Here is a 23,283-nt window from a genome sequence, read left to right as displayed (position 1 = left end):
CGTTCCACTCACCCGTGAGATGGTGAGGGGCATGCAGAAGTCCTTCCCGCCTTGCAGTCTGAAGCCCCAGGGGGCAGGGCCGGCCAGGGAGACACTGTAGCTGCTGCTCATGATTCGCCTAGAGACGGAGGCAGAGACATTTGACACAAGGAGACATTAGGAAGGAGAAGAGGAGAATAACAGGAAAACGAGGATGTAAACAAACAGCGTATCATGCTACATTTAAATGTTGCGCAACCAACAACTGCCATTTAGAAAAGATGACTGCATATTGTACCTTAAACCCAAATAGGAGCATTCTTCTGATGAGATTAAAAAGGTACGCCATTGTTTGTTGTCCACCACTGTGTGTGTGCTATGAAAACTATTTACTCAGTAAAGGATATTCATTATTTTCTTTTTTTACCATCCAATAACATTTCACCAGACCTGTTGGGGCTACTGTCACAGTCACAAGCCGTCTATTCAAGTACAACAGTCTATCAATAGTCCCCCTACTGAAGCTCATAGCTCTCTTTAGAGCAGGTCCCTGGCCCTATTCCATCTGCAATGAGGGGAATAGTGAGCCTGTAATATATCATATACAGTATGTAGTGGACAGGTACGCTGGACTTGCAAACAAAGACGTAAGACATAACCTTTAATGACGTGTACATTGCAGGATTTATAATGCAACAGGATGTCAAAGAGCTACACCTCAGAATGGATGAGGTCACTCTCCCATGTTCATTTGCATTTATGTAAAAGCATTCATCTATTGTCACCAAACATTTTGGTCTTTAAAAGAAAAATATCTTTTAGTAGTAACTAAGCATTGGATGCTGTTGATGCACATCTCTCCAGCGAATCAGAAGAAAGCCACAGTGTTCAGAAAAGAGAGATGGAAAAGTCAGGGATATTTATAGCACGGAAGTACTGACTGTCCTTTGTTTACCTTAAAAGAATCAGATCAGCGTATCTGGAGCTGCACTTTGGACCTCTGATGTCAGTGTCTTTTCACTGAGCCCACTGCTTTTGAAAAATACCCAGACTGAGCACACTGATTTGATTTCACTGATCTGATTTCATGGAGATACTGTACACCATACTAACACACCGTTTAACAATTAAACCAGGGACAAGTGAAGCATTTCAAAAAATTGGAAGGCAAAGACACGTTTTTTTTCCAAGTAAGACGTGGTGTCGTGAACAGTCCCGTACCTGAATCATCCTGAACACTCATTCCTGGAGTTGAGAAATCGAGATTAGGGGATTGAAACCGTGATATAGAATATCTCCTAAATTCTGCTAAAACCGCTGTTAATCCCAAAACAGAGTGAGCGTTGGCCTTCCCCCCTCGGGCAGCGGTGGTGCTGCAGGGGCAAAGGTCAGACACGCCCTGGATGGCCGGAGACTCGACAAGAGCTCAGCTGCCAACGCGACGTCTCATTGGAGAGCTGGTTTGCTCTGCATTTCAACATCTCAATGGCTGAATGCGTCATCATCCACCACATTACCTCATGGATGGATACAAATACCATATCCCGAATTATACATGTGCGCATTCAAATCAAACGGACAGTTCCAGCAAAACAAAGACGATTTGGTGCGGAGCAATATTTCATGCACTATTGAGTTTCACTGGTTTAAAGCCCTGCCTGTCATGCATTCCTTTTCCCTTGAAAAATTGAAGCTGCAAGCTATTTACTGGAAGCGAGACTGGGGTTAAGTACAGTCACATGTTAAGACTTAGTATAATATTACATTTATTAGTTTCATGATTGAGGAAATTGGTATATCGTATTTGCAGAAGACTTTAATCTGGTGCGAGTCTTCAGCTGACAGGCTGGAGTGAAGCGGTCTGTGTGACTGTGGGCCTCTGTGCGCACGCTTAGAAAAAACACAAATCACGTTGAAATATATCACCTTTGCCCTGCCCAACAGGAAGGGTTGAATGTTGACATTGAAAACGTGACATCAAAGGCTAACCCGCATTCATCATATGTCCCATACAGTGCATTGCAATTATATGGAAAAGGGGGGAAATGCAGAAGCAAAGCTAAGTTTAACTCTGAACAGACGGGTGCTTTGTTAGTTGCTATCAGGCTGTACACTGTGGAGAGAAACTGAGAACCTGGGAAAGCTAAGACTCGTAGTCCTGATGTAATGAACTAAAGGTGTTTCTGCTGAACAAGAAGACAGTAAAGGGACTTGTGGTGAACAGAGGGGTTTCATTCGGTGCGGAACGAGTTTTAAACTGCAACGCAAACGACAAGACGTTTGAGAAATCTGCTCTCTCATTTCTGGCTTTGGTGAACAGGATGTGACGTCATCAGTACAACCAATGGCTGAAAGAACGTGTGTGCATGTGTTTCATTTAACTTATTAAATTAAGCAATTAAATGTGTCAATGCCTGCCTTGAAAAAGGGGGCACAAGAAAAAAAAGAATTTCGAAATATTTCCACATTCGTGCGATGGGGCAGTGTGCAGAGACGACATACGTATTTCATGAAGAAGAACAATGCCTTGTCATCTCAGAGGAATGTCATTTTGTGGTTGTAAGTCATGCTGCCGTCACAAATTCCCTCAGGGACACACACAGCACCACCTGCTCTAGCCCGTCACCTGGTTAACTGTACCAGACACGCATCAAACCAGAGGGTTGGCAGGCACACTGTTTCACCATCACGCCTGCAGGGGAGCATGGCTCTTTTAAAGAGGACAGCAATGGAGCCAACAAAAGGGTGTGTGGAGATAGAAATAAAATCAAATGTGAAAGCGCAAAGCACAGAGCACACCGGCAGAATGCAGGTCTATAATAAGAAAGTAACCGATTCAAGTCAGCTGTCTCCTTCTTCAAGGTGACCAAGTAGTGTATTTTTAAGGAAATTGCCAGGCTTGTATTGTCCATTCATTGTTACCATGAATATGTCAAACTCATCAAATTGCTGCACTATTTGAGAAACATCCTTGAATAACTAAAATAGTGATAATGAACGCATATTTATAATGTTTCACCAGCAATGCTTTAAGAAAATGAAAGCACCCGATGTCTTGATCTCAATATAAAAAGGAACTCGACCGATGTCTTTCACACCGCTGTCATTTGAGTCGACACCAAATCTGAGGGGACACACGTAAACAATGGGACATACAAACTGGAAGTTGTATTCAAAGATCTTTTGAGACGGCTTGACGACATGTTCCCGTTGTTTAAAACAAACAACCCTTGAGGATTACACAGGGTTGAATAGCTCTGTCGGTATTAGATTTCACATACATAAAGGTTGATGGTGAAATCTGGATCAGGCTCAAGTCATATCAGACGCATTTCTTTTCCCTCATGTGGTACGAACAAACATTAAGCTCACGTGCTCAAACTTGTTTTTGCAATCCCTGCTGATATCATGCATAGACATGAGCAGACACACCTTTCAGTGCACATTATATCAGCGGTAATCACTTCAACACTTCCGCTAGTTCAGACATAATTCGGGGTTATGTTCCACTCGGGCATTATCTTTCAAGCTCCTGTCACAGTGGCACGTTATTGTGCTTCATATTTCAGCACGTCCACACCAAAAGCAAGATTAAACTTTCAGAACCGCACACGAATGGGACCCTCTGACGTTATCTACCGTCAGACATTTCTGCATTTTTTTTGTGGGTGTTATTTGAACTCGCTCGATCAAATTAGCAGGTAGATTATCCAAAATAGTGTGATACTGAATTTAGTCGTGTTTGAATAAGTAACACTTTCTTTAAATATTAAAACTCACGGCAGAAAAGCTTTCTTAATCGAAAAAAAAGATCAAACAAGGATCAACAGGTTCGAATGTATAAGTGCCATTCAGGAGCCATGAACTCAATGCTCTTTGCGCTGCACGTGTCAAAATACAGCTGTGTTTCCTTCAGGTAACCTTCAGTTATATTGGGAAGGGCCTGTTGTCTGTTGAGGGTTTCAGACGTCATGCTCATTTCACAACGCTACATGAGACAACGTTGCCTGGTGACATCATTGTGACTCACAGAGTGAGGCCCACTGTACCTCCCCAGTATGCTGCCGATGACATCTATTACATTATTATGTGTCAATATCAAAGTTGTATTCCATATGAATGAATAACAACGTGTACACTTTTTGTTAAGACTACGCCAAAGACCTTAAGAAAACTGTTGACGGTCAAATGTGTTCAAAGTCTTTGGCTTATGTATCAGAAGGACAACTTGTTCCAACCTGATTTTAAGCGACACTTTTTGTACACTGGCTGTTTGTTTTAACAGGTGACCCATTCTTACATTCAGTGTCTACTTTTCAAAACGCCTACTTTTTATTTATTGAAGTGCAAGTCAAGCCCATACAATATAATATACCTTCTATGAGTAATTATCTAACATAAGGTAGAGCTTCAGTTGTTGTCATCCTGGGACAAAGTGATTAATACTCAGCTCGTCTTCAATCGCGTGTTTACTTTAAGGGCCATTTCTTACAGTGTGCAAAGTCCCGCGTGGTTCTCACGGAACCTGAATCTTAATGTGCCTTTGGCTGCCTCAGTGGGTGTGACATAAAACACATGTCAGACATTATTAGTGCACTATTCTGATGTACTTTTATCACACTTGTTGCTTGTCAGTAAAAAAAAAAAAAACGTTAGGAGCAGTATACGTGTTCGTGTACGTGTTGTGAAGTTGTTGCTACATATTTCGATGTACGGTCTTTTAATTGCAACTTTGTAACGGGCACATGTAGCAGTAAGATAAAAAAAAAAAGAGAAAAAAATGGAGACTTAACCTGTCTCGTTATTTAAAAAAGGTCTTGTCAGATAAACTCACCTTGCGTTGTGAAGCCGGGTCTGGTGTGCAGAGAGAAGCGTGACTTTAGTCCGTCTGGTCTCAGTTTCGAAGTCAAACTGGACAGAGCGGAACTGAAACTTCCGCATAAAAGCCAGCCCCATCTGGCTGCCGGTAGGAGGGTTCACAGCGGCGCGTGTGTGCGTGCGTGCGGGTGGGTGTGTGTATATGTGTGTGTGTGTGGTTGTCGATTTAAGGCAACACAGCGGCAGGCATGGGCATGCCAGACTGGGACAGAACAGGTGAGTTTTAGTTGAGCGATCACCGAAAGTGTCCTTTTGTTGTGGGGCTAAAGCTCAGCATGACACTCGGTCACATATGCAAAAAACACAAAATCTTATAAAAAAAAAATAGAAAGTCATATCTGGCCTAATTTGATTAATTAAGATAGATTACAAGCAAAGAGTTAAACTTGTTTGCATTGGTTACACTACATTGTAATCCAGTTTCCAGTTACACTTTTAGTTATTTTTGTTGTCATTACTTATTTGTCTTTATGTTGTGATTGTTGATTTGGCTGCTGTGACAGTATACCATTTCCTTTTGGGATCGCTCAATCAATTTGTTCTTTGACAGACATAGCAGAGTTTCTCTCATATTTAAATGAATTATCTAATAGAGGGTGATTTATGCTGCACAGAAAAATCCTTGGAGATTTGTAATGTTGTGCTATATAGATAATTGACTTGACAGATTTCCTCATAAATTATTTGTATCTCCAATATTTCACTGTGCGTTTTCACTTTGTCTTCACCTTTGCATCTTGCGTGCTCCCATTTCTCTGTAAAACGTTTTGCAACATTGTTGGGTGTATCATTGTCATTTGTTTATTGCTTTTCCATTCCACAGCTACTGTGAAACCTGCTCTGGTTTCGATCTTTACTCGGATTTTAGTGGCACAGTGTGTGTATGCTCTCTAGTGGTCAGCAAAGATAGTGCATGCGTCACAGTTTATTCAAATCCTGTGGATTTAAAGGGCGTCATGGCCGGAGGCTAAGAAGTGTAGACTACTACTTATCCTTCTCTCCTCCGCAAGCTCATAATTGAACATGTGTCACTCACCGTGTTGTCTTGTTTCTCTGCTACCAAGACGTGTCTTCTAGCCTGAGGCGGAGGTTTTCATGAAGCCAACTCAAGCCAATGAAAATAATAGAAAAATCTGGGACTGAAAATTGTGAGTTCTGACCAATATAAAAACAAGGTTTTACAAAGTAAGATTAGATTACATGTACATACTCATACTATGTGGATATACCTTCCTATAGCACCACCATCAGGACAATATTTTTGACGTACAGTAATATATCGAGCAATGACGGGCAGATTGACATTGAAATTATGAAGCACATTTAATGCTACACAGATGATACAGATTAGTAGTTTATACAATTAGTTGACCAACATTAAAATTAATTGGCAATCATTTTTATAATGTATTAGTTATTTTAGTCCTTTGTGTTTTGGACTGTTGATTGGAAAAAACATTTTAATATTATAAGACCATAAGTTGAAGTGTGGAACAATTACATTTTTCTTTTATTATTTTCTGACATTTTTGAAGTTCTTGTCTGGTCTGCATGTCAGGTGGGAGATTAAGAGGTTTGGCAGGATTAGGGGAAAACCGTTATGAATTCTGGTCAGTATTAGATAACATATCTGGACGTGTTTCACAAAGGTAAAACGCTGCATACTTATTAGGTGGACCAAAGCCTGTAATCCCTCAGATGTAAAGTATGATTATAGCATAATCCACCGTTTCAAACAGGACAGGAATGTCTATACTAGGATGTCGACATTGTACAGTATTTTGTTAAACATTTTAATCAAAGTGATGTTTCACACTATTTTAGGATTCCAAGGGGGTAATCACTGCGCATCAATTGTCCTGCTACTAACTATTACTTTAAAGAATATTACTTTGTCTTAATCTGATTTGTTTGAAAGAAATCACATTGATGGCTATTCCAGCTCTCTCAAATGTTTTTTTTATCCTTTTATTTTTGCACTCTGATATTTTGTTGAATAAATATACATTGATTTTTTTTTGTACATGTTCAAAAGGCATGACACAGAATACCATTAACTCAACCAGTGAAGCTAGATAGATGTTTGCATTCTGCAGCATGGGTCAGCTGGGCTTTCTTTCAGTTACATGTGTGCCACATCAATAGATGGTTATAGACTAATGGGAAGCCCAGCAGCAAAATTCCCCTGTGCAAAGCGATTGAACCACTGAAGTGCACTCGTCCTTTATGTAAGGTTCGCTGTACATACCTTTAAATCATCTTTACATAACTGGAAAAGCAAACCACTCATGAAATCTAGGAATTAAAGTTCAAAGACATGTCAACCGGGGGCTTTCTGGGTGTTTGATTTCGAAGGGAGAACACACTCTTAAGTGTCACTCTAAATAAATGTCCTCATCCTTTGAGGGAACTGTACCATGTAATTACATGGACACACAAGCAAAAGTGAGAAAGGATGCACAATGTAGAACAGCAACCCCCTGCTAATAGAGTCATACATTTAACAGATCCACATTATTTATGGGCTTCTGTCATCCTGGCCTCTCAGATGGTCAAAGCACATGCACTGTGTGTTCTGGTTTATAAATCCAGCACGGGACATCTGTTGATGTCATCCCATTCTCTTTCTCCCCGCTTTCTATCTGTATTTACTCTTGCTGCTCTACGGTATAAACACATAGAAAATGAATGGGATTGTGTGGGTTAAAACGAGAAATAGAGGAAAATAGATCCACCACCATCTGCTTCCTGACAGCACTTCTGTGTGGATTTACAAATATTTTTACCTACATACTATAGTTGTTCCGCGATCTCTCACATAATAAAACTAAAGGCCATGTCAATGATGCATGTAATGCATGTATAAAACATTATGCATAGACTCCATTGAATGTTCATATCTATGCATATATCAAGGTTTATTATGTGTAAACTGATCGTTCTGTTTCATGATCACACGACTGGCAAATTGACAACAGTGTATTAAAGAAGACACTGTCTTGATTTGATAGCTGCAGCAAGTTATAAAGACATTTCTCTGAAGTTGTAGAATGGAATTATTAATGTATATTGCACTTTTGAGTAAAGTGATTGAAACCGCACAGTCTTTTATGGTCCATGATGAAGTTGTGTGATACCATTTATAACAAATTATGAATTTTATTTGCAAGCTCTAAGAAGATGGGGCCAAAAAAAATGTGTTGAAAGGTTTATTTCCCACAACAAATACACACAGGACTAAGCATTCTAGTTTAAGATTTAACGATTGCACCAAGGGCAACAAATATGCAATGTTCGAGGTTGGAACATTTTTCCGCGATTGCTGCCGTGGGAATACTGTTCCTGAGAACGTGCAGCTTTATTCTTTATCGTAACGGATGATGATATGATACATCAAGTGTCTTTACGACTTGCTACATCCAGTAGCTGGAATGTACTACGACTCACTTTGCTTCGCAGAATGCTTTATATCAAATATATGACATTGTTTCCAAAGTAGCTGCAGTAAATGAAATGTTGGGCTGTAAAACGCATTGCTATGGTGCCTGAAGTCATGATACAGCACATGCACATATGGAGGCAATAGTGCATTGTAGACATGGCACTCACAAGACATTGATATGTAGCTTTGGTAACTAAATAAACAAGTGTATAAAAATCCGCTTCCTCACAAAATAAACAAGAAACACTCCAAAAAGAGACACACTTCGGTCTCTCAGCAACAAGTTGATAATAAATATGGTTGGTCTTTAATTAGTTCTTCTGTGTATACAGTTGATTCTTAGCTCTTTTGACAAAGTGCATACTATTTTGAACTTTTTAAAGGTCATTTTAGATTCGGCTCCATTTGAGATCTATTCCTTTGTTTCACTGCGACAGTGTTGATCGTACCGAAGACCTGCCTTTAAACAAAAACAAGAGTAGTAGTATTTTGTATGTTAACAGCAAGCCTGAACAGGAAAGGTGTGCCTCAAGATTATTATTCAAAACAGCTGTGTATACAATTGCACAAAAACCTACAAGCAACTGTATTTGGTTGCACTGCATTGCTAAACAGTTGAGATACAAGTGTTGTCAGCTGCTTCAAAAGATACCTCATTCTTGAATTAACAAAAACAGACTTGTTTACTTGATGTGTCACAGTCACACGTAACATTTAGCTTACATATCTTTGCACAGACTCAAGCTCTTGAGCAGAACAGGCCAGAGGCTGTAAATTCAGCAACAGTTCTCTCTGTCTGCTCTGTGTGTTTTCCTTTTCCTCACAATAGCTTGGGTCCAGAGGGCCTTTCTTTGAGTCCGGTCTGACGATAGCTTGGGAGTGCACACATACAATATTGTCCAGAGAGTCTGGCTGGATGAGGACCTGCGGCCCCTTCTCGTCTTTCTCCTCCTGAACTTGCCGTGTCTCTCCCTGTCCGCGTTCATCTTTCTCCACTTCCTGTGTCGTCTCTTTATTCCAACTTGTAGTGTTCTCCTCCCTTCTCCTCCACAAGGCCGGGGGCATTGCTGTGTTGACACACTCGGGCGATAGGTTGCGATCACTTCTGTTCAATGAGCCTCGCTCTGGGATGTGGATCTAGAACAGGAGTAATCGATAGGACATAGCCCTTTATGAATACATTATTTTGACTCCATGATTATTAGAATCTAAAAAGAACAAATATAGTGATGAGCACCTACCCTACCTGTTCTTGGCTTTGGCTTCCCTTTTCCTTGGTGTGCTTAGCCAATGACGTGCGCTCTCTGTCCCTCAGAGCTCCAAGGGAATAGCTGGACCTCACACAATGGCTCTGATCGATAGGTTCCAGCTCCACATCACTCCAAACCTGCTACAAGGGACATGCACATTAATACATGTAAATCAAGGTAATAATGTAATAATGTGACTCTGTATCTGCCTTGTAATTGTGGTACTAGAAAATAACAACGTGATTAACGACATTCTGATTAAAAAACAAATGAGGCCGCTCTTTTTTTTTCTTTTTTTTATGCCGTCTCTTGGGCAGGAAATATAAAAAAGTTAATGTTGGGAATTGATACAGTTCTTATGTGATTTTGAATCCACACTGTACAACACAAAGATTTCTCCTGACCTTTATTGTCCGAAAGGCAACCACACCAAAACAAGTTAAAAAACCAACACAGAAAATATCCCAACTTCAACGTCTGTGCATTTGATTTCTGTAAGCACACGACTGATGGTGCTACGTTCTACTCCTCAAAACACTACTGCCGAAGCCAAACTCACTGTGTCTGTCGTAGACATGGAGGAAACTCTGTGAAACTTGGTTTTGGAGACTGACGACTGTCTGCTCAGCATCGGGTCCCTGAGAGAGGACTCGCTGTGTGACACTGATATGCACTTCCTCCTCGGGGCCTGGGCTAGGAAGTATAGACAGGGAACCTTTTCTGCCATGGTATCTCTGTTGAAAAATAGCGATCTCTCAGGAAAACGTCCGTACTCTTTTCAAGCTTAGGCTACAGATAAGTTGGATGACTGCACTCACCTGTATTTAGAGTGGATGATGGCGTAGATAAAAGGATTATAGATGGCCGATGCCTTGGCTATAACAGCAGGGACGGCTTTGGAATAGGGACTGAGGATGCTTCCGTATCTGAAAGGTGTAACGTGTTTGTAAAGAGTAAAACTGTACATCACCTGCAACGACACTGGTACTGTACTTTGACCCAATTGCATAGTGCTTCATCATGCCTGTTATAATGATATGACACCTCTAAGAGGTGGAATGTGGCTCATGGTTAATGGCTGAGATGAAGTATACACTGTCTGTACACAACAAATGCAGTTAAGACTATTAGAACAAAATCATTGGATCATAAGGAGCCCTTGTCATGCTGTATATTTACCCAGCCCAGGCGATGAGGGTGACACATGCATAGGGCGACCAAGAAAGCACAAACACTATGATGACCACAAAGGCAATCTTGGCCAGCTTCCATTCAGTCTTGATGGACTGCTGCTGGATCAGGGTTGACTTCCTCACCTGATACCCCAACTTTTCCACATCTCTGTGGAAGGAATAAAGGACAGAGAGAAGGGATAAAATAATGTTGTAGTCAATATATATGACAAAAGGACTAAATGAATTAAAAAGAACCAAACATGTATAGTGTTTGCAGACAGATTTTTTTTTTTGTATGTATGCATGACTGTGGACCCAAATGCAGACAAAGTGAGGCACATGAGGCACGGCCAAACAGATGATGCAACAAAACAGGGCAAGCAGGCAACAAACACTGGGTACATTTGATTAATCTTATTTGCTCTCTTGAATATTGTTTTCACTCCTTTGAAGAGGATTGGAATGCCCTTCACGATGGCAAACATGATCAATTTCCACAGCATAAGGACGGAATGTAAAATATGAAATAAGAGAAGCTGATGTACCAAAACTGGACAGAGCAGGCAAAGAGTGACAGGCAAGCTGTTGCTTAGAGGCACGCCAACTCCTTTGAGGGCCACGGCCTACAGAGTTGTAACCTTCACAGTAGCCATACTGAAGTCTAGATGGTGAAACGTTATACCTCCACTGCAACCAAAAAGGTCTACAGGACATTCATCATAGCATCATCCCAAGATTTCAACGCTAGCCTTACAGATAGGTATTCCTTTAAGTCAACATTGCCCTGACGGTAAATACTAAAAGCTACATCCACATGTAATTTGGTGTGTGTCCCCCAGCAAAGTCTTGGATGGTACCCCGGAAATGGGAAAGGGCTTCACTTGCTGAGGGGGGAATTGGCTAATGTGTATGGAAGGCTACTGATGGACAGGCATGAAATGGCAGGAATCTGAAAAACAGACAAATACACACACATGCACATAGATAAATTATAAAAGGGAAGAACTAGGGTGACGGATGCCAACATCACAATATTATGTAACATGCTTGTGATAACATTTAAGAAATTGCATTGCAGCAATGTCAAGTCTCTTCTGAAGCATATTTCAGAAGGTTGTTGATGTGAAGATGTGACAGTAGAGGAAAGCTAACGGCTACAATTTAATGGTATGATATTGTCGTATTCGGGTAATGAGTAGACCAGCTTTAAATGGCAGCATTTTAAGTATCTTCGATGTGTTTAGTGCATTAAAGTGCTGCATATTCACCTATAATTCATTCACCTGCTTGCACGGCGGATAGCCAGGAACATGCACAGATAACAATAGGATATAATGCCCAGGGGGATGAAGAATACAAAGCAGCATAGCATCAAAGTATAACTTTTATTGGCAGGAGTAGATGTCACATAGTCCCATGTGCATGAGGTCATCAAGCCCTCCGGTATGTACGAACCTTGGGGTAAAAAAATGACAAAGAGGTTGTAAGAACGAAGTGTAAGGTCCAAAGTATAAGCAGAGGGTAGTTGAATAAAAAGAGTAGGGGGTGACAAAGGAAGTTACTTACTCCACCCCAAAAGGGGTGCAAGGCTCCAGGCTAGAGAGTACAGCCAGACCAGGGCAATAACGAAGCATGTGCGTCTCTTGGAGGTCCACTGTATGGCCTGCAGAGGCTTGGTGATGACAATGTAGCGGTCGACAGAGATGGCCAGAAGGTTTATCATGGAGGTGATTCCGAATAAAGCTCCACAGAAGGCGTATATTTTACAGCCTGTGGAGGAAAAGAAAGATGGAGGCATTTCATTCATATGTTGTTGTTGTTTTTCTTCTGCTTGGAAGGCTATGTATTACATGAGATACGTAATATGAATAGTCAGGACTTTCAAATTGGACTAAATGCTTCTAGATCTAAATGATATTCTCCTTTTCACATACATTTCTTGTGACTAAACATATTAACAGCAGGCGCAGATTCTCACATACACATATGCTGAGACACTATAAAAAACATGAGGAAAAGCAAATGTTTTTGAATTACATTTTATAAATAGGTAACATATTACAAAAATAGCTCCAAACATAGACAAGATTGATTGATAAATAAAATACATACTATTTAATGGAATGAAAAAATACCTGTTTCACCAAAAATCCACCCCTTGTAAAGGGAGTTAACAAAGAAGATGGGTGACTGTGTGATTGCCATGAGGAAGTCACTGATTGCCAGGTTCATGATGAAAAAGTTGGGGGCATTCCGTAGCTTCTTGTTGCTGAAACGCAGAGGATTGAAAACTCTTAAATTAAATTCAATATACCCTACAAAACAATATGCTGTTGTTGTTGTTGTTGACACCCACACTATCATAAAAAACATGTTTTTCAGAAACGATCAGCAGAAGTAACAGAGACAGTCTAAAAACGGCTTTCAACCCCAAAACAATCTTTTTTTGTGTGTTCAGTTTAAGTTAATTATGATCCCACACTTTTGTTTCTACAGCTTAACATATGTTTTGTGGAGTCCATCCACTACCTCTCAGTAGACCTCCAAAATTATATTAGTTCTTATTACAAATCATCCAGATCCGGATATGTTTCATCATCAGCGCAGTTTGCTACATGTACTACTATGTACTACTTGTTGTCTCCAACAGGGAGCTAAAAAGAAGGAAAAAAAGTCCAGTTAGCAAACTAATGCAATGTTATTCTACTTTGTAACTAAACTATGTTAAGATAAATGTTCTAATTGTATTCAATATTTGTTAAATTTCTGGTTGTGAATTAAAATCAAGAGGGAGGGAGTCTTATTGTTTTCAAAGGTTGTTGTGCGAATCACAGACATGTAGAGCGACAGAGATTCATACCCTAAACCAATGCAAAATCCATCCAATAACTCTCAAATCCTCATCTTTCTAAACTTAATTCCACCTCCCTTAACATAACAAAAGCAGGAGCGTGGAAATCGATAACAATGGCACATCCATACTAACCCCTTTCATTATAGCACTGAAATACGTTTACTCTCTTAAAGCAAGTAAGAGACAGATGAGAATTGCAAACCTTACCAAGGGGATCCCAAGATCACATAAACAAACTCAAACTGTATTGTGCCCATACAATGGAGGGACACAATACACATACAATACTCCAAAACAATGTGTTCAGTGGACTCCCCTGTTGACTCATTGTGACAAGCAAGACCTTTACAGACAGTGACGGGAATATTCTATATGTCAGCAGCTGCAATGAAAAGAGTCAGTCAACGTGGACTCACTGCCACTTGAAAAATCCCATTATAAATAACCATTCAATTGAAATGTCACTTAATGGAAAAACGGGTTGTCTGACCTACAAACGCCTGCAAACCTCTTGACAGTTAACGGCTGTGTACAGGTCTGCTTTCGCATGTGCTATAAAATGTCAAGAACTAGCCAAAATCACACAATATCTGTTGGTAGATCTATCGCTATTGTTCACCCAGGGCCTTTATAATACAGGCTTGAGTTAACCCCTGCCTTAGTGTACAGAAATAATAATAATAACAATGACAATAACAATAACAAAAATAATTATCTTCAGTGATGTGTCTAATTAGTCAGAATACTTAAGTTACTGCAGACTATATATTCATGTGGTGTATGTTGTATGTTGTATAAGCCTATTCCTGTTATTGTTATCTTATGCGCTACATTATAATCCATGACATGAATATTAATTTATTGTTGATTAAAAGTAAAAGCTTTGGGAGGACCGTATGGAATCCCCATAAGCCAAATGCCGAGAGGATATCCATTAAATCAAAGCAGTATTGTCAGTATATTGGCTTCAACACGAGCTTCTGTAGCCTAATGCCTGAGAGGGTGCAGGTAAAAGCAGCAAAGGGATCCCTATAGACTGCATTTGTCTCCCAAAAATGAACACTAACCCCACACCCACGCAGCACGTTAAATCTCCCAGAACAAAGCAGCCCTTTTATGTTCGTTTGTTTGTAAATCGAAGCAAAGCCTGTGAACAAGTTGAGGAAGACAGTTGAATTGCGCTGGAACATTACTCCTTGTATCGTCCCTTTCGAAACTCACTCAAATCTGTTCTGTCCGAGTAACACTAAAACGCAAACACAACATGCAGCCGAAACAGATGCGCATCAAAAATATTCCCCCTGTGAAATTAGCTTATACTGGGTCAGCCATCAGTTAACAAGAAGCAAACTGTTAACATATCTTGGGACGACCTGAATATTCACACAATCCCGCTTCACGAAGACCTGTGAAACAAGTTTTATGAACAATAATGAGCTTGGACCTGGCGGTCTATGCGGGGACCGCAGCAGATGTCACCAGTGCTTTTTCTAAGGCTGTGAGTTGACACAGATGGTCATGTAGGGATGCCTGGTAAAGGTGCTTTTGATCTCTTCCATCTGGGAAGTAGCATGAACATATTACATTATATTGTTTTTACCATGACATAAAAGGTATAGGGAGTATGGGACACAGATGGTGGATGAATATTTGTTCCAACTGAAATGAAAACATGGATACCATATGGTCCCTTGTCCTGGATATGTAAACCTTAGACCAGTGTTCATATGGCGCCATAACCTAATATTTGCTTTAATAGTTACACCAGCTCCATTTAACTTTAAAAGCTCCAGCTTTGTCCTCCTGGTTTTGCCCACTGACTGTAAAAACAGCAAAAAAGGAGTAAATATTCCACATGTTTACATGCAGGTGAGTGGGTATGTCCTGAAGTGTGACTGGACTGGAGATCGAGTGATGCGACATTTGAGAAAGATTTGTGTCACTGGAGGTTGGACCTTAATGCAGAAAACATGTCAGACCGGGGATTTATTCTAACACTTGGCCCCTGTGAAGGCACTGCATTCAGTGGAATACCATATACCCAGGAGTCGCCATAGTGTATATGCTGCATGTAGCATACACATTTATCCTTTTAGCTATATTCTTTATTTCAAATCCTTTCAAGTGAAATTGAAATTGACATCAGAGTTTGGGCCAGTTTTGCCATAATTACATTAGTTGGCAGAATGGTTCAATCTGTACATGCAATACCAAAGTGTTTTTTCCCAGCAATGTCAAAATATATGTCAGACACAACATCATCACGCAAGAGTAAAGCAGCTCTGTTCTTCGGGTTGCCTTTCGGCTGGAAAATAATGACAGGGAAGATAATTGTGTAGCTGCTGCATCATCATGCATGTCACTGGAAGTCAAAACAGTTAAAAACTAGAGACCTGGAGGATAACCTATAGTGAGACACATTATATTGAATTATCCTGAGTTGCAGTACAGTTATTTAAGCTTGATTGCCCTCCGTTTGGTTTGGGTGGAACTATAGCACAGTGTTGGCTGTATGTAAATAAGATAGAAGCGAACTGAATTATTGAATGCATGCATTGATTTATCCAGTACAGTTAGAAAATCACTGAGCTGCTTCCTGCTATTGAATGCCTGCAGGCTTGTGTGAAGACCTCTCTGCTTGTGCTTTCTATGGCAAGAACACTCTGTTTCCCCGAGTCAGCGCTCGACATCTCTGCGGCTGTGAACAGTGCAGGCTGGAAAGAAAATATTTGTTTTGCTAGATTAGACACTGGTATATAACTTTTAGATAATAGTGACAATTTAAGATATTCAATAGGATATATTATAGATTTGATTATACCTTAATCCAGTCAGATATCTTAAACATGCTATTGATATTGTAATATTACTAATATTACTGTTATTATAAAACTTAAAGTTAGCTCCACCTTGACCAGCAACATGCTTTAAAATATATAATAACACTCTGAAAGGGGCCATTCTGCTTTACAAGTGTTCTTACTTTATGTACAATTTGTTGATAACAAACTTAGCAGGACTTCTACATGTGACAGAATATTTTTACAGCGGAAAACTGTGACTTATTCCACCTCCGGTAATATGCCACCAAAGGGACTGTTTAATGTGTGATGTTAATGTGTCTGATTAAAAAGAAAACAGCTTCCGTGAAGTTATTTTGGAGTTCCAGCTGAGCTTGAACAGTAGAGCACTGTGTCTACTTCCCAGAAATGTGTTCACGAGACCCGTTCATGTGCAAAAACATGAGGAAAAGTGTTAATAGAGGCTTGTTGCAATACCAGACGTAGGCACATCATACCATGCTGGCTAATTAAACTGCTATCATGCTGCAGATGGGAATGTAATAGGATGTCTCGTCTAGTCACGGTTACAGAAAACTCCAATAACAATGTTAGTTGTTATGTTTTTACCTCACTAATCTCTTCTTTTTTCATTAACCGTGGCTATTTTTAAGGCACTCCATTTCTGCTACTCTTCATTAATGGTAATCTTAATTAACGTTAATCTTTTGTCATTCTGTTTTCATGATGCGCCTCAATTACAGCTTTCACGAGAGCACGTTATTTTAACTATCATCTTCTGATAGATTTTCACTTGACTGCTGCACTAATGTAACCAAATGCAGCATGCCCCATGATGCTTTACTTTCTGTTTATGTGTTGTTTTCCTGAAATTCATTAAATCCATTTGTTCCATCTGTTTAAAAATACTGCAGTGTGATTGATGTGATTGATGTTGTGGGTGACATGGACTAATTAAGGCTGCATGAAAGCTAAATTATACAACAATTATACAATTATCATGGCTTTAGTGTGAACAATTAAAAAGGCTTTGATAAACACTGCTGACTTTAATTATTTGGACCGTTCATTCTTCCAGACTAGTTTGTGGGATGATAGAAAATGAGGCCATGAGGCACGCTGCAGTGTGAGATGAAAAATGATCATTATTAAAAAGCAGAATAACAAATAAGACTTGTTTTCTGGTTAACCAGGAGTTTACTTACCAGAAGAAGGCGTACATGACTAAGGCGTTTCCAGTAACACCCACTGTTCCGATCACCAAGACAAAGAAGGCGACGATGTAGTGAGCGTGGGCCTGGACGTCCACCTGCCGATAGAATCCGTGATCCACATCCATCTCTGTGACAACAAGCACACACACACACACACACACACACACACACACGTCAGCATCATAGGGTTTTTCTTCGTGCACAGCATGTCCCAGTGACTTTCATTCAAACCTGATCCCCACTAAACTTTCCAGCCTTATGTAAGAGTACTTACATAAACAAGTAAAACCCCCCCCAAGTAAAACCTCCCGGGGGGCAAGAGTATAAAATAAGACGTGATGGCGTACAGCTTGCATCTGCAACTCTCACTGTCTTCATTCATTGATGTCAACATTTGATTTAGTCGAGTCAGTTTGGCTCAAGGTCATGTGAATTAGTCTTGAAGCTTCTTTGTTTAAGTTTAAATATGACCTCGTGTTAATAGTTCATACAGTACATTCAGTTTGACATTTTCTGTCCTTAACTTTTGACCCATTGTTGGTATTTTTTGTTTGTTTTTATGCATTCGAGGTGTCCTAGTTCAGTGCTCACATTTTGAACATACCCACTATTTTCCAGGAGGAAATCTGAGGAAATCCACACATTTCCTCCCAGCTCGCTGTTTTGAAACTTATCTGTGAACTTTGTTTGGTTTCAAAACAGGAAATTTTGGGGTTGCTGTTGGGCACTATGACAACATTGGGCAGTGTATCTGTAAGCTCTGAGGAGAAGTCGGTACTGTTCTAGTGCCTCCGCTACTGTGGAGTATGTCTATCACGTCTGGCTCTAAAGCTGTATAGGGAAAGCTTTCACGCTACCTTCACACAGAATAGTGCTAAAAGCCTTAAAACTGTACACCTGAGCACTGTTCAGCCTTGCTAACGGTATCCCTCTACTTTGTGGATTTTAATGTCAGGCTGTCTGCCGGACGGTTGCCTCTTAAGTCTTAAGTCTTAAGGGCCTGATGTATAAACTATGCACAAAAACATATAATCCATGCAAGTAACGGATAATCATCAAAAATATGCACCTTCCGCATACAGACCAGGTGTACTCATGTTTCTACAGGGATCCGATGAGCTAAGGTGGAGATGAAACAAAAGGTAATCGATATTTCGATTCCTCCTCATTTCATTTGGTTCGGTTTTTAGCGAGTATCACGAAATTGTGTGATTCATTTTCAGTCGACGCAGCGATTATAACCTTGATTTTGATTAAATACCAGAAATTAGGCTCAAGCAAAAGCAGACAGTTTTTACAAAGATTGAGATTTGACAAATCTGACAAGAGTTTTGTTGCAAATCTGAGTTTCCTGTGTCTGCCTCCTCTTATTATTGTCCGTCCCGCCGTCCATCCGTCTGTCTGTCTGATTTTTGATCAAGGTAACTGTGACCTCACAAAGCATGTTTTGGGCCGTAACTTAAGAATTCTAATGCTTATGATGACAATTTCATACGAATGTCAAATAGGATAAAATGATGAAGCGTTGACATTTTAAACAGACAAGGATGTAAACTGCAACTGGAGTGGTTGGCGGAGGCATACCACCTGGAGTCAGTAATTCTAGTTTGGGCAATGAACGACTTTTATCTTACAGAAGTAGAAGGATTAGGACAGTAAGTGCATTTTAAAATGAATGAATAACCCTGGGAAACTGTAAAAATCAGTTGGCTAAGTATTAATCACGATAAGAGTTGAGGAGAAGTGAAGCTGAGAGTGAGAGTGAGATCCTCACTCTGTATTATTGAACTGATAGGCTTTGACAGTTTTTTATGAGGTCATTTTTAAGACAGCCACAAAAGGCTTTTCAAAGCACTGAGTCCAAAAAGTATTAGTTTTTACCGATAACTAATAAGAGAACACTGTTTTAATCTGTCAAAAGGTCCCCAATGAATGCTGTGACTGAGAAATATACATCAACAAGGTGATTAAGGGAAGGCATTCCTGATAATGAAAATGGCTGCATGGACTTCAACATGCAGTTCCATGTGACCATTGCTCAGCTGCGGATGTGATTATAAGACGCGTTCTACGTTCTGTTAATGTGATGGAATTAAGAGTGCATGTTAAATCGCTCAATATCAACAGTATTTATCCTCCTACCCACTTCCTTTTTGCCTCTGATCTGCACTATAAAAGGGAGTTCGGTGCCAGGGCACCACAGTGCTCTCTGTCACGGATGATGTTGTAAAACATCCGTCATGTATTGCATTAATCATTTGCTTGAGAACATGAAGATGTTATAAATCATGCCTGCTGTTGATTCACAGTGCGCGACGCAAAGCTGAGTGATGGTGCTGCGTTTAAAGCCACCGGAGCAGAGAGGAATCTGACTCATAACACATGTCCATGAGAAATCCATGATGTTATCCCTAAAATGTTGTATTGATATTGTATTGGGCTGTTATGGTCTATGAGACCAATATATAAGCATAGACATTTATGTTTACGGTACAATGGGTGAAGGACACATGGACGTGCAGGGTGTCAGATCCAAACCAGGGAGCTCTCGCTGTGCTCAGTGAAGCCTTGCACGTCAGAGGAACCTTCAATCACCTCTTCCCCTCATTAGGCATGAAAGCATTGTCTCAGATGGGAGGCTTAAGTCCCACGAATCAAATGCATATCTGATTTAGCATGACTGTGTTCAGTTCACACTGAATGTGAAATGCATCAACAACGAGAAAGCTAAAGCAGGCTAAAACAAAAAAAGTCATTTTAGCAAAAGTGTTGAAACTGCAGATTTTTCTGCAAACAACCAAAGATACAATTATTGAATCAACACATTCTACAGATTCGCATATCATAGTTTATATACTGGTAATCAACTGCAATAGAAAGAGGGTCCAATATCAAGTCATTATATATATATATATTAAAAAATGTTTTAATTAAAAGGTCTTACTTTACCTCATCCAGAGAGTGAAGCCCCTTCTTTTCCTCTTCAGAGCTCCTCTGTGCTTGTAGTGGACTGGCAAAGAGGATCAGAGACACTGAAGCCGTACAGTATGTAGAAATGCACCGCGCTTAAGGTTTAAATGAAATACGGCTGATGATTTCTAATCTCCAAGTTAGATAGAGATTCTCTCATACACTGCAGCAACAGTATGCTGCTGCAGCTGCTACCAGTGCGTGTGAGGGTATGAGAATACACAGAAACACACACACACACACACACACACACAGAAAGCGAGCAGCAGCACATTGACCCATCCCCCTGCTGGCTACCCATCACACACAGCTCTCACATGGCACAATGCATTGATCAAGCCAGTGTGGGGGAGTGTGCGCGCATGAGGATGTGTGTGTGTGTGTGTGTGTTTGGGTGGGACCGTGTTAAGAGGCTGGTCTGATGATATTAATGACATTTCAGGTAATAATTGTAAAAGCTTAACTCTCTTATATACCTTAAGCAAGAAAATGTGCTTCATTTTTAATCACTAATTGCATTGTGCATCATTGCTGTTTCCCCTAATGGATCGAGGTAAATGTGTGCATTCTGCAAAGCGGTTTCCACATGCATTGCTTTCTGTGTATGTACAGTAATACGCATTGGCAGTGACACAATTGTATGTGAGCACCAGCTGCCACAGCTAACTAAGATGGGATGTGAGAAAATGACACAGCCTAGTTACTGTTGCTTCCAATTGGTTGGTTTGTGAATTGCAACTAAAAGGTGGTGCGGTTTTGAAAAGCACCAAACCTTTTACATGGTATCAGACTTGTTCACTGCTCATCCTTGTGTAAGGTGAATCTTGAGAAAAGCACTCAGATAAAAGCTTCCCAATGTTCATCATCTCATGCACAACTGAGCAGACAGCTCTCACACCTCCTCTCGCCGTTAATATTTCCCTTTTGTTCCTTGAAATCTGACATCTGTGTTTGAAGGTCACAGCATCTGGATGGTTCAAAGAAGGTAGCAGAAAAAAAAAATGCGGCGACTTATGAAACAGTGCTTTCCCAGTGAAGCTTCAGTCTAGCAAGAGGAGGATAAGCCTCTTCACTTCTGGGTCGCTGCACACGGGAGGGAAACAGACCTATCAACATACACTAGTTTCCAACCAGTTAGCTTCACTATACAAATTCTGACACATTCACACAGAGAGGCTGACGCTATGTTGTTGTTTTTTATTTGCTTTCGACGCTGTTTGATGAAGCCTTGCACAATAATTTGCTGGGTTCAAACTACAGGATTGTGATGACCAGCTGATCCACTGGGAGAGCATTTGTAGGATCATGAGTACAAGGCTTAACTGTTTTCTTTATACGGCGAAGACAAAGAGAGCGTTCAGCTTAATCAAAAAAGGAAATCTGAAATGCTTCCTCGGGAAGCATGTCCACGATGTTAACTCGATTACATTTTCATGATCATTTTGTGGTGTTGTATTGCATCGCATTATGGATAGAGGGAGCATATCGGTACTGTAATGGATTATACACATTATGAATATAGTAAATACTGGGATGATGGGGCCTGTGTGGGAAACTATGTTGCGACATCACTTTGTCTGGCTTTTCCGTAGCCTGGAGGAAGACAATTAAAGTGGCAAAAAACACATGTTTTTTTTTTGCTTTAACTTGTCATTATGAAGTAAATACTGTACTAGATATAAAATAATGACACCATCAGCATTTAGATTGTTTCCCCTCACTTGTAATTCTGTTTGCCACCAGTTACAAATAAAGCCTTGATTTATGACATAACCATTGCACAACCAAAACAGACGCCTTCAGATAGCGGCTGTACAACTCAAATTCAGCCATCGCAGTAGTGTGTGTGTGTGTGTGTGGGGGGGGGGTTGCTGCCGTTAGATCCTGCTGATCCAACGGGGAGTCAAGCATTCTGGGATCAGCAAAGCCGGTGATGTGGGGGTTGTTGCCACTTTAAAGAGCAGAGGACGTGAGAATCGTTGTGGAAAACTGTCCCTGTGGACCAGTAAAAGGTTGTTATGCCAAATGGGATGATAGTCCCTGATGATCATACCGATGGCTCTTCAAGTGGCCATACACTAAAGGCATACTAATACAGTTGTTTTTCGTCAGGCTATGAGAGTGGATGAGAATTAGTTTGCATCTCTCCCCTGAGGTGACCCCACCACAGCAATCAACCATCCAATTACTGTCAGAAATAGTCTGACACCTCTTTCACCCCCTCTGAGGTGTGAAAAGGACAAACGTATTCCGCAAAATACGCTTCAATAAAAAAGCTTGTCCGTGAGAATTAGTCTGCCCTCAAGGGGTTTTAGAGACGAACAGCAGTCCACAGAACAAAGCTGAAGAGGATCTATAACATCTCACCATCTCACCACGCCACCATCAGGAAAACATTGAAGAGAAAAGTTTGAAGTTTAAAATCTTTAAGACCAAAATGAAATAAGAGAAATTAAATTGAATTCTTCACAACTATTTTAAGGTCACATGAGGACTTTGTTTAATGGCAAGGCAAGAGAAACGTGTTATCCTCAGTGAATGACAATAATAATCATCACAATCAGTTGCCATAGTGTCGAGTCGTTTTGAAATGTAATTTTAGGTCTCCAACTGGCCATTATGTGTAATTGTTACTATGAAACTGAAATGCAGTGCTGAGTGAGCCAATTAGGCGGGCACATTAAGTTGTAGTCAACCACATACCAGAGACCAGACAACAT

At 40.3% G+C, this 23,283-nt stretch overlaps 3 protein-coding genes across 4 annotated transcripts in view; 1 reads left to right on the top strand and 2 right to left on the bottom strand.

The window, feature by feature from the left end:
• The window catches only part of pdlim5b (PDZ and LIM domain 5b), a 33,965-nt gene extending 29,053 nt beyond the window's left edge, over positions 1-4,912 (bottom strand). For both annotated transcript variants that reach the window (XM_079179141.1, XM_079179142.1), the window contains exons 1-2: positions 4,814-4,912; positions 13-118 (exon numbers count right to left, since the gene is read on the bottom strand). In XM_079179141.1, coding sequence (XP_079035267.1) covers positions 13-111 — 99 coding nt within the window. In that variant the 5' untranslated portion in view covers positions 112-118; positions 4,814-4,912. The remainder of the gene's footprint in view (positions 1-12; positions 119-4,813) is intronic.
• A 4,732-nt stretch (positions 4,913-9,644) lies between these two features.
• Positions 9,645-23,283, top strand: part of gdnfa (glial cell derived neurotrophic factor a) — a gene marked incomplete at both ends in the record, with an annotated part of 35,709 nt that continues 22,070 nt past the window's right edge. Inside the window, one exon of the mRNA XM_079179382.1 lies at positions 9,645-9,726. Coding sequence (XP_079035508.1) covers positions 9,645-9,726 — 82 coding nt within the window. The remainder of the gene's footprint in view (positions 9,727-23,283) is intronic.
• opn4xa (opsin 4xa) lies at positions 10,079-17,718 on the bottom strand (the record flags this gene model as incomplete). The annotated part of the gene is given in 7 exon segments (XM_079179247.1): positions 10,079-10,283; positions 10,368-10,475; positions 10,729-10,890; positions 12,008-12,179; positions 12,291-12,494; positions 12,860-13,016; positions 17,587-17,718. Coding segments are annotated over 7 exon segments (1,140 nt in total).

Source organism: Pholis gunnellus (assembly GCF_910591455.1).
Source record: "Pholis gunnellus genome assembly, chromosome: 18".
In the NCBI taxonomy this organism is placed as follows: Eukaryota; Metazoa; Chordata; class Actinopteri; order Perciformes; family Pholidae; genus Pholis; species Pholis gunnellus.
The sequence above is the reverse complement of the archived record's forward strand: the minus strand, read 5'-3'. Positions and strand labels throughout refer to the sequence as shown.